General features: G+C 50.9%; 1 protein-coding gene across 2 annotated transcripts in view; it reads right to left on the reverse strand.

Annotated features, from left to right (window-relative positions):
• INSYN1 (inhibitory synaptic factor 1) overlaps positions 1-12,454 on the reverse strand; it is a 113,244-nt gene that overhangs the window by 1,010 nt on the left and 99,780 nt on the right. For both annotated transcript variants that reach the window (XM_042851576.2, XM_005312672.4), the window contains exon 3: positions 306-7,127. In XM_042851576.2, the coding sequence (XP_042707510.2) occupies positions 6,432-7,127 (696 nt within the window). In that variant the 3' untranslated portion in view covers positions 306-6,431. The remainder of the gene's footprint in view (positions 1-305; positions 7,128-12,454) is intronic.

Raw genomic sequence — 12,454 nt, forward strand, 5'->3', positions numbered from 1 at the left:
TTCTGCCCTGGGCCATATGCAGCTTGCCTGTGTGCAGCAATGGTCCCCCCACCCCTCACGGCACAGTGGCACAGACGTGTTAGCCTTACTGGGACAAGAAGCATGGTAGCTCTGCCAAGGAACCTGCACAAGCGCATTGCCCAGCTTCTGCATGAGACTTTTGAAGAGATCACTGAAGCCGATTACCGCGATGTGAGAGAGCACATCAATGCCTATTCCGCATCTAGGCATGCATGCAGCCCTAAACCTCCTTGCCCCAAGAGCCTGCACCGAACAACTTCCTTCCCAAAATAAAAGCCGCTTACCGGGCACCTCCTCTGGTGTTTTTCCTTCCCCAAGCACTGGCTGCTGCGACTGGCTACCGTCCTCCTGGCTTGAGAACAGCTCCTGGATGCATGCATCTAGGGATGCCGGGGTGTCTCCCTCCTCCTCAGCACCCTCGCTCCCTCTTTCCTCCTCCTCCTCCTCCTCCAGCCTTGTTGAATTAGGCTCTGAAGTGTCCATGGTGGTCCTCGGAGCAGAGGTGGGGTCACCCCCAAGTATTGCGTTCAGCTCTTTGTAGAAACAGCAGGTCGCGGGAGCAGCACCGGAGCGGCAGATTGCCTCGCAGGCTTTGTGGTAGGCATTCCGCAGCTCCTTCACTTTAACCCTGCACTGCAGTGCGTCCCGGTCATGGCCCCTTTCCATCATGTCCCTTGATATCTGCTCAAAGGTATCATAATTCCTATGGCTGAAGTGCAGCTGGGACTGGACAGCTACCTCCCCCCAAACACTGATGAGGTCCAGCACCTTGCCATTGCTCCATACTGGGGCTTGCCTGGTGCATGGAGGCATGGTCACCTGGAAAGATTCGCTGAGAACACTCCACGCCTTGCTGAGCAAACAGGAAGGGGATTTTCAAAATTCCCAGAGAATTTAAAGGGCAAGTCTTACGGTTGGTCACCTGAGGGCAGGGCAGTAGAGTTCAAAGTGATGACCAGAGTGGCTAGAACAGGCATTGTGGGACACTTCTGGAGGCTGATCAGAGCGCATTAACAGACCAGGGTGTCCACACTGGTGCTGCGGTGCTCCAGCCGGGGTGCAGCAAGCATTATGCCTCTGGTCGGGGTGGATTACCAGAAGCGCTCCAGCCGTGGAGTCGGGGCGCTCTACGTGCCTTTCCAGTGTGGATGCGTCGTGAGTTAGGGCACCCGGGGCTGCTTTAATGTGCTCTAACTCGCAAGTGTAGCCAAGCCCATAGTTTAGATGGCTGGCTGGGAAGGGCCCATTCAGCTTAAAGGGCCATTAGGAGAAAACAATAGTCCTTATAAGAAGCTTATCTCCTACCGGGGGTGGGGACGGGGTGTTCCTGAGGATGCTCCAAACAGCCAGTCGGCAATGGCTGCAGTGATACTACAGGGACATGTGACCAGGTCACCTGGTGCTGGATTCCATCTTGGGATACCAGTGTTTTTCCACTGACTGGTGTGCGAACCAAGCTTTGAAACAAAGGGTTCCCACCATATGCAAGAGCTATATAAGGCAGTGGAATGACATCATTGAAGTTCTTCCCTGACTCCCCACCCGAAGAGACTCCTGGGAACAACTGAGGAACAAAGGCTGAACCAGGGGAAGTGCTGGACCCAGGCTTAAGAGATTTTTAGCATGTGAATGAAACACCTGGGGATTTTAAGCTGTAAAACAGCATAGCTTGCCCCTTAAGAGCCTGAAGCCTGCTTCCACCAGCATTTAGGGTGAGAATTTGCTATTCATATCCAATCTATGTAGTATATTAAGCTTAGTTTCCGTGTTTTGTTTATTTGCAAGGTAATCTGCTTTGATCTGTTTGCTATTACTTATAATCACTTAAAATCTATCTTTTGTAGTTAGTAAATTTGTTTTTACTTTGTCTAAAACCAGTGTGTATGTAAATCATAACTAGGGGCAGAAAGCTATTGCATATCCTTCTCCACATTAAGGGAGAGGGCGAATTTCATGAGCTTACACTGTACAGTTCTTTGTGCAGTGCAAGATAGTATAATTTTGGGTTTACATTCCAGAGAGGAGGTGTGTGCCTTAGGAATTGGGAGGTGCCCTAACTGTGCCTCCCCGTGCAGAGCTGATCACCACATCTGTGTGTAACTGCAACTGGGTGTGTCCCTATCTGTATGTGTGCTGGTGAAAGTGCAGGCTGGAGCCTGAAAGAGGGATTGGCAGGCTGGTCACAGCAGTATATTAAGAGAGGGAACTCAGGCTGGTGGGTCAGGCAGTCAGGGAACCCTAATTCCAAGGTGGCATCCTGGGGGGAACCCATCCCACTGGGTATCTTAAACATTACAGCAGCAACCAGACAGAAATGTGGACACTTATTGCTTCCTTTCTCTTTTCAGATAGGAGCAGAGGGCCAAACTGGATTCCAAGTGAACAATAAGGGAAGGTCACCCCATGGATCGCCACTACCTCAGGTGGAGGGTGAGAGCAGGGTCACCACCCAAAGATGACATGCTGTTTGGTAGCAGGGGAGGAAAGCAGGGTCCCCAGAGCAGTTCCAGAGCCCCCACACAGATGGCCCAAACCTCCCGCAGAACTCTTGGGATCTGTGGGGTTAGAGTGGCCTGTCTTTTCCGATGTCCTGGAAGTTCTTCTCCCACCAGAGCCCTCATCCTGTGAGAGTGTTCGCTGGAGGAGACGGCCCCCTACCCTGAGAGACGCAGAGGGCCTCCAGCTTCTATTGATGTCAGTGTGAGCAGCTGGTGCTCAACACACCTCAGCCTTCAACTACAGCTCCGAGCCTTTGGAGGCAAGAACTCCCCGGGTCCCACGGCCAGGCCACATGGAGCAGCTGGGCAGCAGGGGATCTCTGGACAGCCACTCAGCTCCAGGCAGCACAACTTAGCCTAAGCACCACAGGATGCCCTTAGTAGTGAAAAAACAGTTTAAGGACTATTTAGAAAAGCTGGACATGCGCAAGTCCATGGGTCCAGATCTAATGCATCTGAGGGTGCTGAGGGAATTGGCTGATGTGATTGCAGAGCAATTGGCCATTATCTTTGAAAACTCATGGTGATCAGGGCAGTTCCCGGATGATTGGAAAAAGGCAAATATAGTGCCCATCTTTAAAAAAGGAAAGAAGGAGAACCCGGTCAGCCTCACCTCAGTCCCTGGAAAAATCATGGAGCAGGTCCTCAAGGCATCCGTTTTGAAGCACTTGGAGAAGAAGAAGGTGATCAGGAACAGTCAACATGGATTCACCAAGGGCAAGTCATGCCTGACAAACTTGACTGCCTTCTATGATGATATAACAGGCTCTGTGAATATGGGGAAAGCAGTGGATGTGATATATCTTGACTTTAGCAAAGCTTTTGATACAGTCTCCCACAGTATTCTTGCCAGCAAGTTAAAAAAGTATGGATTGGATGAATGGACTATAAGGTGGATAGAAAGCCGGCTAGATTGTTGGCTCCACGAGTAGTGATCAATGGCTCGATGTCTAGTTGGAAACTGATATCAAGCGGAGTGCCCCAGGGGTCGGTCCTGGGTCCGGTTTTGTTCAAAATCTTTATTAATGATCTGGATGATTGGATGAATTGCATCCTCAGTAAGTTTGCAGATAACACTAAGCTGGGGGGAGAGGTAGATACACTGAAGGGTAGGGATAGGGTCCAGAGTGACCTAGACAAATTGGAGGATTGGGCCAAAATAAATCTGATGAGGTTCAACAAGGACAAATGCAGAATCCTGCACTTAGGAAGGAAGAATCCCATGAACTGCTACAGGCTAGGGACTGACTGGCTAAGTAGTCAGTTCTGCAGAAAAGGACCTGGTGATTACAGTGGACGAGAAGCTGGATACAAGTCAGCAGTGTGCCATTGTTGCCAAAAAGGCCAATGGCATATTGGGCTGTATTAGTAGCAGCACTGCCAGCAGATCGAGGGAAGTGATTATTCCCCTCTATTCGGCACTGGTAAGGCCACACCTGGAATATTGTGTCCAGTTTTGGTCCCCCCCACTACAGAAGGGATGTGGACAAATTAGAGAGAGTCCAGTGGAGGGCAACAAAAATGATTAGGGGGCTGGGGCACATGATTTACGAGGAGAGGCTGAGGGAACTGGGCTTATTTAGTCCGCAGAAGAGAAGAGTGAGGGAGGTTTTGATAGAAGCCTTCAACTACCTGAAGAGGGGTTGCAAAGAGTATGGAGCTAGGCTGTTCTCAGTGGTGGTAGATGACAGAACAAGAAGCAATGGTCTCAAGTTGCAGTGGGGGAGATCTAGGTTGGATATTAGGAAAAACTATTTCACTAGAATGGTGGTGAAGCACTGGAATGGGTTACCTAGGGAGGTGGTGGAATCTCAATCCTTAGAGGTTTTTCAGGCCCGGCTTCACAAAGCCCTGGCTGGGATGATTTAGTTGGGGATTGGTCCTGCTTTGAGCAGGGGGTTGGACTAGATGATCTCCTGAGGTCTCTTCCAGCCCTAATATTCTATGATTCTAGGATTCAAGCAGACAGCCTCCAGCCCCTTCATCACAGCTTGTTGCGCTTCTTTCCAATTCCTGAAATTTAGCACCATACTCCTCGCACAGAGGTAGACATACTGGCAACATGGTTTATACACCCCAGGCCACATGCAATACAACAAACGAAAGCACATTGGCTTTTCTTGTTGTTGTTAAAGTGCATATACCAAGCTTTATTGTGCTGGGTAGCTAGTAATAGCTTTGCCAGTTCATCATTAACAAGATTAGTGTTTAACAAGATACTTGTTTTGGGGCTATGTTCGGTCAGGAGCCCAGGCTTCAGACAGGATTAAAAGAGCAGCTGGCTAAAGGTTAAGAACAGTTTTTTTTCCTTGTTTATTTCTTGGTTGGGAATGGACCACCAAGGTCATCCAGCTCATTCCCTGTGTTGTGATAGTTCAGAACCAGCTTGAGAAAGTGCTCTCATGCCACAAGGGGTCAGATTCTTGCTGCTAATGGCCACATTTTCACAAACCAAGGGGCTAAGTTGTGCTTGTCAGCTCTGCACAGAAAGCCCAGACAGGTGTGGCTGCAAACAGGTGACGGTGTGCAGCTGAAAACTCCGCACAATCACCAGTGTGCATGTGCCCCGGGGGCAGTGTAGGCACCTCTGTGTGAAAATTAAACCCCATGGACTAAATCCTGATGTCAGTTATCCCCTGTGTAAAGCTGGAGTGATGCCGTGAAAGTCTCCAGAACAACTCCAGATTTACACTGGTGTAATTGGATCATAATCTGGCCCTTCTAGGCCTGAGTTCAAGAAAGCACTTCAGCATGTGCTTAACTTTAAACACCTGCTTGGAATCAATGGGACTTAAGGATGTGCTTAAAATGAAGCCTGGGCTTCAGGAATTTCCTGATCAGAGCTGGGCTCCTGGCCTTAGATGCCAGGGTTTTGGTTGGAACTTTACTGAAATGCAAGGCCTGATTCTCTTCTCATTCCCCTGGGTGTAAATCAGGAATAGCACCATGGGAGTCAACTGGCATATTTTATACTGGTGTACAATTGGTGTGAGATGAGAATCAGGCACGAAGAATCAAAACCATTCCAGACATGTCTGGCAGTCAATCCTCCAATGCTATTTTCTTGCCGTAGCCACACCCATTCTGACTCTAGTCCCATTTGACCAAATGACTAGGAAAATCTAACCAGCATGAGTGGCATTTGACTGATGGAAAAGGAATCACTTGCTGACCCATGGCCGAAGACAAAAAAACATTGATTGGCCTAGAGAACTGATTTGCTCAGAGGTCCAGCCAATCTGAAACCAATTTGTTCATAAAAATAGAGCATACAAAAATTCATTGTTCTTTAATGAACAAGCAAGTTTCTAATTGGCTGATTTCTTTCAGAAGAGGGGTGAGGGCATGATCAAAACCCAGAGGTGGATCCAAATTCTGGGGCTCGGCCCCATCTCTGGAACATTGCGGGGAGGTGTAGGATACCAGCAGCACAAGGGGTTGACCTGACTTCCTTTTCCAGAGAGCTCTTTCAGTCTTATTTCACTTGGGCTCTCCCCCTGCCCCCCGAGCCTCATTTCCCCACAATCCCTATTTGGGGGAGACCCAAACGCCATCCACCCACAGACCAAGTTAGTGAACTGAGGTGCTCGGCTGGCATTTGGGGATGCCCCTGACCACATCTCTCTCCCATCCTCTGCTTCAGAGGTGGGGTCTATATGTATAGATATTATTTCCCTTGTTCCGCATGGTTATTTGATCTCTTTTGTTCAGTAAATAATTTCAAATTCCCTGAGCCTCAAAAATGATAGTTAGGTAGCTGGACATTATTGTTATTAGTTTTCCACCTTTTTTTTGTTTTTATTAGTAGTATTTTGATTTATTTAAATATATATATATATATATATATTTCTGCCCCTCCCCCTGCTCTGATCAGTCCCCATTGCTCCGATTCCTCCCCACCCCCTCCCCTGCTCAGTTTTTGCCTTTGATTTTCTGCTTGGCCGATACATAGGGAAGCACCGTCTGGGTGCTTTTGTCCGACACGGTCTGTGTGCTGCTGTTCCTCATCAGTTTCCGTTGCTGAGTGGCACTCAGGTGAGGAGAGTGCCGCTGCGGCGGCGGCAGATTGGCAGTGGGTCGAGCCGGCGGCTTGTGCCCCGCCTCGATGGGCTCCTCCGGTAGGTCCTCGGGCAGCGGCACCCTACCAGTGCCTTCCTGGCTGTTCCCGTCGTCATCGTCACAACACAAGGCGTGGTAGAGCACCTTGTCACTGAAGCGGACCCGCTCCCTTATGCCCGGCGTCCTCTGGTGCTGGGCTTTCAGGTTGGGGCCGGAGCTGAAGGCCTCCTCGCTGGAAGAGTCGGGCGTCTCCACCCGGGGTCCATTAGGGGTCAGCACCCCGCCGTTCATCAGCCGGTAGTCTGGCTGGCGGCCTGGCTGCTGCTCCGAGCCGTCCCCAGAGTCTGACGGGGTGGAAACCTCCAGGAAGGAGCAGAACTCCCAGCTGTCAGAGAGGATGTCTGAGGTCATGAAATCCAGCTGGCCGAGGTCAAACGTGCCACCCCCTTTCTCGCTGCTGGATGTGCTGCTCACTGTGGCTGTGGTCCAGTCGTCCGGCTCTAGCTCAAACTCAAAATCCGATGTCAGCTTGTCAATCTGGCTCACTACCTGCATGAAGACAGAGTGAGAGAGCAATCAGGGGGATGGCGGGACCACTCCACAGCAAGCAAGTGGGCCAGCCTTAATGTAACGCAGTCCCACTGGGTGGGCCAGCCCTAGGAGGGCTTGAACCTGGTGTGACGTTGCACTCCATATGTGTTATGGAAATATGCTTATAAGTGTGAATATAATGTAACTGGAATATGCTTTATGCAAAAGGTCTCTTGTAAGGTATCATTACAGAGCTTATAATCTACTAAGTGTGTTCATCCTATTTGTATGAATGTATCATTCTTGTATCTGAAGCTAGAAATATGAAGTATTACTCTGAAGTCCTATTGTAACTATGCAAAGTGTGGGCCATTAATGGTGGTTTAGAATCTTGATGGCGCCCATTAACCAGGACAATTGGTTGTAAATGGCTCTGTTTACTTGTAAGCCTTCCTGTGTTTATGTGAGTCAGGCTGGAACGAATGGAGGTTTGGGGTCTCACAGGACATGTGACCATGTCACCTGGTACTGGAATCCATCTTAAACCTGGTTCTTTTCCATTTAGAAGGAAGGATGGGAACCCAGAGAGAGACAAAGGATTCCCGCCTTGTGCCAAAGATATAAAAGGGGGTGAAACAGAACAAAGGGGGCTGCAGTCATGAGAAATCCCCTAGTTGCCACCTGAACTGTACCAGGGGAAAGGATTGGGCCTAGACTAAGAAGGAGTCTAGTCTGTGAAAGAAGCTTATTGGAACATCTCTGAGGGTGAGATTTACCTGTATTCAGTTTCTTAAACGTATTAGGCTTCGACTTGCGTGCTTTGTTTTATTTTGCTTGGTAATTATGTTCTGTCTGTTATTACTTGATACCACTTAAATCCTACTTTTGATATTTAATAAAGTCACTTTTGTTTATTAATTAACCCAGAGTAAGTGATTAATACCTGGGGGAGCAAACAGCTGTGCATATCTCTCTATCAGTATTATAGAGGGCGGACAATTTATGATTTTACTCTGTATAAGCTTTATACAGGGTAAAATGGATTTATTTGGGGTTTGGATCCCATTGGGTGCTGGGTGTCTGGGTGCTGGAGACAGGAGTACTTGTTGAGTGTTTTTTGGTTAAAGTCTGCAGCTTTGGGGGTGTGGACTAGACCTGGGTCTGTGTTGCAGCAGACTAGCGTGTCTGGCTCAACAAGACAGGGTTCTGGAGTCCCAAACTGGCAGGGAAAATGGGCTCAGCATGTCAGGTGACAGTCCCAAGGTGGTCTCTGTGCCCGAACCCGTCACACCTGGGACCATTGGATCTGAAAGCGAGAGACTCCATTGCCTGAGCTAAAAGACTCTGTGCTCTTAAAGCCATCAGCAGACTCAAACTGCTCTTTCTCCTGGCCCCGAGAGGGAGACAGAGCAGCACTGTGCAGGTGTGCGATGCACTGGCATTTCCTCTCCATCGCAGAGCTAGGTTTGTGCTGGATTGGAGGCCACAGGTGAGATGAATTTTGGTGGGACTCAGCCTAGTTTTTAGCAAAGGTGGGCAAAATGGGTCAGGAACTAATCTGCACACACCCTCAACTGTCAAACCCAAATAGAAATGTCACTGAAATTCCTGAAAGCTTCCAGCTAGTATTTTCAGCTGTCAGGCTGGGCCTGAAAGTATTGACATGCTAGGAACAAGGCAGTTCTCCAGGCTGTTTCCACTGGCCCAAGAGGCCTGTGTCATTAGAGAAGCTCCAGCTAATCAGCTGAATCATGCTTCTGCAACACTCCCCAGACTTGTTTGTGGCTCCCCCAGCATCTGCCTTCGGGGAAGGTTGCTCACATCCAGTTGAGCATGCAGGAGGAACTTTGCTTAGGCAAAGGCTCTGGGACTGGAAGGACACATGGTAGGGCAGCTTCTGATGGGCTGCAGCCACCTCTGAGTGGTAACGGGAGTCAGGAGAGAAAGTCAGTGGCAGATGCCCCTAAGTCCCTGACTGGCAGGGGCTGGAGGAGAGCTGCAGAGCAGGAGTGTGGCACATTGGAAGACCTTTTTCTGTAGAGCTTCACATATGCTGGGGGTCCAGAGCTCCCAGTGGTGTCCCGGTAGCAAGTTCCCACTGCCTAGGCTGGGGGTGGGGTTTATACTAGTGGGTGTGAACAGTGCTGCCTCCAGTACAAGTAATAAGACACGCCAGGGCGCTGCATCAGGGTGTGGGAATCCTGCTTGGTGTTTCCTTTGACGTGCCAATAATAGATGCTAACAACCACGCATCTCATGCTAAGCGTGTCTCTCCACCATACGGCACTACCCAGTGTGGTATAGGCAGAGTTAGGAGATTGCATGGGTCAAACTACTTCCTGTTCTGCTTCCCACTGGCACAAGGCCCCTGGCTGCCTCCCATGACTGTATCCAGGTCTGGCTGTTTCCCTTGCTCTGAGATACACTTAATTCCCCTGTTTCTCCCTCGCTGTCTTATGCTCTCCTACAATGGTTTTCTCTTCCGCTTGCATTCGTCTATCGGCTGCTCTCTGCCCCCTTGCTCCCAGTGTCTCTTCCTCTTTCCTCCAGCTCTCTCCTTCTGGCTCTGCCAGGCCTCACCTCTTTTACTCTCCCTCTCTGCCCCTTGTGGAGGAAGAACAAAGCCCGAGGCATTCAGACAGGTCAGGCTGCTGATTGGGCTGAGACAAGGCTGGGTCAGAAACGGGCAGATCAGAGAACAGCCGGCATGGGGAGACACAAACAGAGTTGCTGGAGGGGTGCGCTAGCCTGGAAGCCACTGTATTTAAACATGCTGGGTCCAATTCGCCTCTCATTTACAACAGTGTATAACTCTCCTGATGCCTGATTTACACCAGCAGCAAAGCCCAGCCTTCTCCTTCTCTCTGTCCTTGAGGAGGATTCCCAAGCCTGGCTGATGCCTACCCGGCATGCACTGCCCTGGCTGCATTCTGGTTAGATTTCTGTACAGGTGTAATCTACAGTCATCCGCTCTCCCTGCAGCTCGCTGCCTGGCTCGCCCTGCTGCTCAGCACGCCGCAGCTCAGCTCTCCCAAGAACCAGCACTTTGTACTGTTAAACTCATCCCGGGCCTGATGGCCATGGGGAGGAGAGCAGGCTGCACTGACAAGGAGCTTTGCTCGGCAGCTTGGCCTGGGTGAACCCAGAGCAACTTCCCGCCAGCTGAGTTGAAGTTCCTCCTCCCAAAAGGGCAGCATGCAGATCCAGTCTAGGGGGGCTCTGCACGCACCCAAACACTTTGCAGATTTACACCCATGGGGCCAGATCCTCACCATAGTTCCATCGGTACTCCGATTTACCCCAGCTGAGGCTCTGCCCAATACATTAATATGTAGGGGGCCCGTTTTACTCCAACCTCCCCAGATTGCAGACTGCTCTGGGGTGTAATGCAAAAGCCATGATGACACCATCTTGGTCCTTTCTTTGCCAGGGATTTTGTCCGGGAGAGGCTTACCTAGTGCAAGTCCCATCTGATAGCAGCCCGACCCATCTGCGCCGAGGCTTGTCACTGGTGCCACACTCCCTGTCCAGCCAAAGCCAGACACTGCACTGATGGAGGACACGAGAGATAGCTGGAGTGGGATGGGGACTTAGCATTTCATCGCCCAAGTGGAGTTTGGCCAGGACATCGTAGAAGCAGTCAGGGCTTCGGAATCCTCCCAAACCCAGCACCCCCAGCAGCACAGTGCCCCCTAGGCCCAGGAAGGAGCACCCAACCCCAAGCCAACTAGAGGTGTCGTGTTCAGGTCAGGTCGGGTATGAAAACCCCTCGGCACTCTGGGCCTCAGGTCAGGTTCCGCCTGGCTGTGGTATAGCAGGGTTTGGGTCAAGCTTTACAATTAGTCCCAAGCAGGAGCAGACTTTAAGCAGCTCCCTAAGGTATAGCCTCTTCGATGCCAGCCTCCCCTCCCCCGGGGGAGTGTGCTGGGAAAGGAGGGGGCCAAGCAGCCCCTCCAAAGGGACTTCCCAGAAGCCCCAGCTGCTGCACTGGCTGGCAGGAAAGGATTCACCTGCCAAGTGCGTCAAAGACCCACAAAGCAGAGTGGTTTCAGAGGAGGAGAGTGAGCCCCATGGCAGAGGGAGTAAGCAGCCCTGCAAATACAGCAGCATCGCACTAGTCCCTCCTGCCCTAGGGGTGCAAATCTTCACCCAACCATCTTCTTTGCAACCAGGGTCTCTGCAGGGGATGCATGGCAGGCACCGGCTCTGTGCACTCCCTAGGTCCTCCCTCTCTGTGCTCTGGCTTTGTGGCTCCATTGCATGTGATTTGCATCTGCCACCAGTGTGCTAATAGAGCACCGGGAGCATTGCAGGGGCCTGAGTTTTCCACCTGACTCGGTTTTGCTATCAGACCCTAACGCCATCACAGCCTGGGATGGGACGGCTTCACAGACCCAGCTCAGCTCTTCCAGCACCAGAGGCTGTCAAAGATTTTGCTCCTTCAAAACAAGGACATATTTTCAATTGAAAACTAAGTCCAGCTCAGGCTCCTCCTTTCCTGCCTGCTGGATCCAGGACCAGAGCCCGTTCCAGGTCGTGGCAGGAATCCACTCCCGGTCCTTCCCTTGGCCCGTGTTCTAAACACATGCATAGCTGCAAGGACTTCTACGTCTGCCTGATACTTGTGCATGCAGCTCCCAAGTCCTGCACATTGGATTCCTGTGTCCCCCAGGACCAGACACTGGCTAATCCCTGGCTTCTCTTTCTTTGGCTGGCAAGGGCCCTGTTAGCATACAGTCAGATAGCGAGGCAGCCCTGGGGCTCGGGGAAGGGGAATCGATACGTTGGTATGTCATCGGGATGCTGTGCCTTTCTCAGGCTACATCTACACTACGGGGGGGGGGGTTCGATTTAAGATACGCAAATTCAGCTACGTGAATAGCGTAGCTGAATTCGACGTATCGCAGCCGACTTACCCCGCTGTGAGGACGGCGGCAAAATCGACCTCTGCGGCTTCCCATCGACGGCGCTTACTCCCACCTCCGCTGGTGGAGTAAGAGCGTCGATTCTGGGATTGATTGTCGCGTCCCGATGGGACGCGATAAATCGATCCCCGAGAGGTCGATTTCTACCCGCCGATTCAGGTGGGTAGTGTAGACCCAGCCTCACAGTGCTTTGCAGACATTAACTGATCACATCCCAGTGACAGACAAAGGTCATTAGCCTCATTTTATGGACAGGGAAACAGAGGCACAGAGTGGGGCAATGACATGTCCAGCAGAGCCAGGAGTACAACCTAATTCTTCCCATTCCTAGTGCTGTACTTTTTCCCCAGCTCATCCTTCCCTAGGGAGGATAAGCAGAGCAGCGTCTCCCAGGACTTTTCCTACAGTCCCTATGCAAAG

The sequence above is a fragment of the Chrysemys picta genome, chromosome 10, assembly GCF_011386835.1.
Source record: "Chrysemys picta bellii isolate R12L10 chromosome 10, ASM1138683v2, whole genome shotgun sequence".
NCBI lineage: Eukaryota > Metazoa > Chordata > Testudines > Emydidae > Chrysemys > Chrysemys picta.